The sequence below is a fragment of the Aspergillus lucknowensis genome (genome assembly GCF_044049455.1).
Source record: "Aspergillus lucknowensis strain CBS 449.75 chromosome Unknown BJX67scaffold_215, whole genome shotgun sequence".
NCBI lineage: Eukaryota > Fungi > Ascomycota > Eurotiomycetes > Eurotiales > Aspergillaceae > Aspergillus > Aspergillus lucknowensis.
This window is the reverse complement of record NW_027263759.1, coordinates 1-1,282: the sequence shown is the minus strand read 5'-3', so window position 1 is coordinate 1,282 and position 1,282 is coordinate 1. Positions and strand designations below refer to the sequence as shown.

General features: G+C 61.2%; 1 protein-coding gene across 1 annotated transcript; it reads right to left on the bottom strand.

The window, feature by feature from the left end:
• Positions 1-29: 29 nt before the first annotated feature.
• On the bottom strand, positions 30-1,080 carry BJX67DRAFT_386747 (uncharacterized protein; the record flags this gene model as incomplete). Its single annotated transcript, XM_071034130.1, has 1 exon — positions 30-1,080. A coding segment is annotated over one exon (1,051 nt), but the record flags the coding sequence as incomplete, so codon positions are not given.
• Positions 1,081-1,282: the final 202 nt, after the last annotated feature.

The window sequence follows — 1,282 nt, the reverse complement described above, 5'->3', positions numbered from 1 at the left end:
AGGCTGCGATGCCAATCTCGGCGTGGCACTTCCAGCGGGGGGCAGTGGTCCTTTTTGGTGCTTGGTGATCATCGGCGATGCATCTGGCGGCGCGCATGGCGAATCGGATGCCGGATTGACTGGAGTGACACATGGAATAGTGCCTGTAACGGTTCTCTGCAGGTCCCTGGGAAGGCACAGGCTGTCCAGCATGGCGTCGATGTCGGCCTGTGCAACCTCGGACGGGGTGGGGGCTTCAGGTCGCACAGCAGCTTCCCTTTCGTGACGACCGCGAGGACTCTCGGCCGGCACAAACAGAGGATCTGGCGAGTTTGGGGGGACGTGAAGGTCGGCGGGAGCGAGGGTAAGGCCCTGCCAGGCAGCTGGTAGTGGGCTGGCGGGGCTGGTGCTCCCGCTCAGGGCCTGGAGTGGCTCAGCATCCTGCGCTGGGCCTCCTGGCCATCCTGCGAATGGATTCGGATCGCCACCCAATTCAAGTAACATCTGGTCAAACGTCGCACCGGCGCCGGACTGTTGCCATCGTTCCTGCCCCGGAGACGGAGATTCTCCCCATACGGCGGCCGGGGGCCCCTCGTTGTCCCATCTGGAACCCTCAACATCGTGCACGGGCTCGTCACTATACTCACTTTCGCTCTCGTCTGTGTTATTCGCGTGACCGGTACAACCAGTGCCATCAATCTCCAAATTTCTTGCGTCTAGGCCTTGCCCCTGCTCGTGTGCGGTATTGTGAACTTCCTTGTCGCTCCGTAGTGCGCTTCTGGAGGGCGCGGGGACTTCGTTGGCTGGGCTTTGCGGCCGGCTGGGTTGAATTGCGGAGCTGTGGCTCGGATCATGGCCGTGCGATGACACCTCGATCGATGCAGGGCAGGGGTCCGCGCTTTCTCCATGCCTCGGTGCCGCAAGCTTCCGTGGATCGCTTTCTCTTTGCCCCATGCTCCGACGTTTGATGCCTCGCCGGTCTAGCAAGGCGAGACTTGACGAACTGTACCCGTTGAGGTACGCCTCGATCGTCCACGCATAGTCTGTGGGACTCGATGACGGAGGCAGAGGCGGCTTTTCGGGCAGCATAGCGATATACATTTCGCGTAGGTAGATGCACTGGCTTCGTCAGTGTTGATTCCCGCCGTCTATTCCGGCCCATCCGCCGAGACCTACCAGGGTTTCGGGGGCGCAGCTGGCACAGCTTCCCGTGCGCCTCCACTGGTTGCAGAGCTCCGCGATCAGTGGTTTCTGACGATCGGAAGTTAGCAAGGATAGCTATCATCGAGGGGGCAGAATGTAC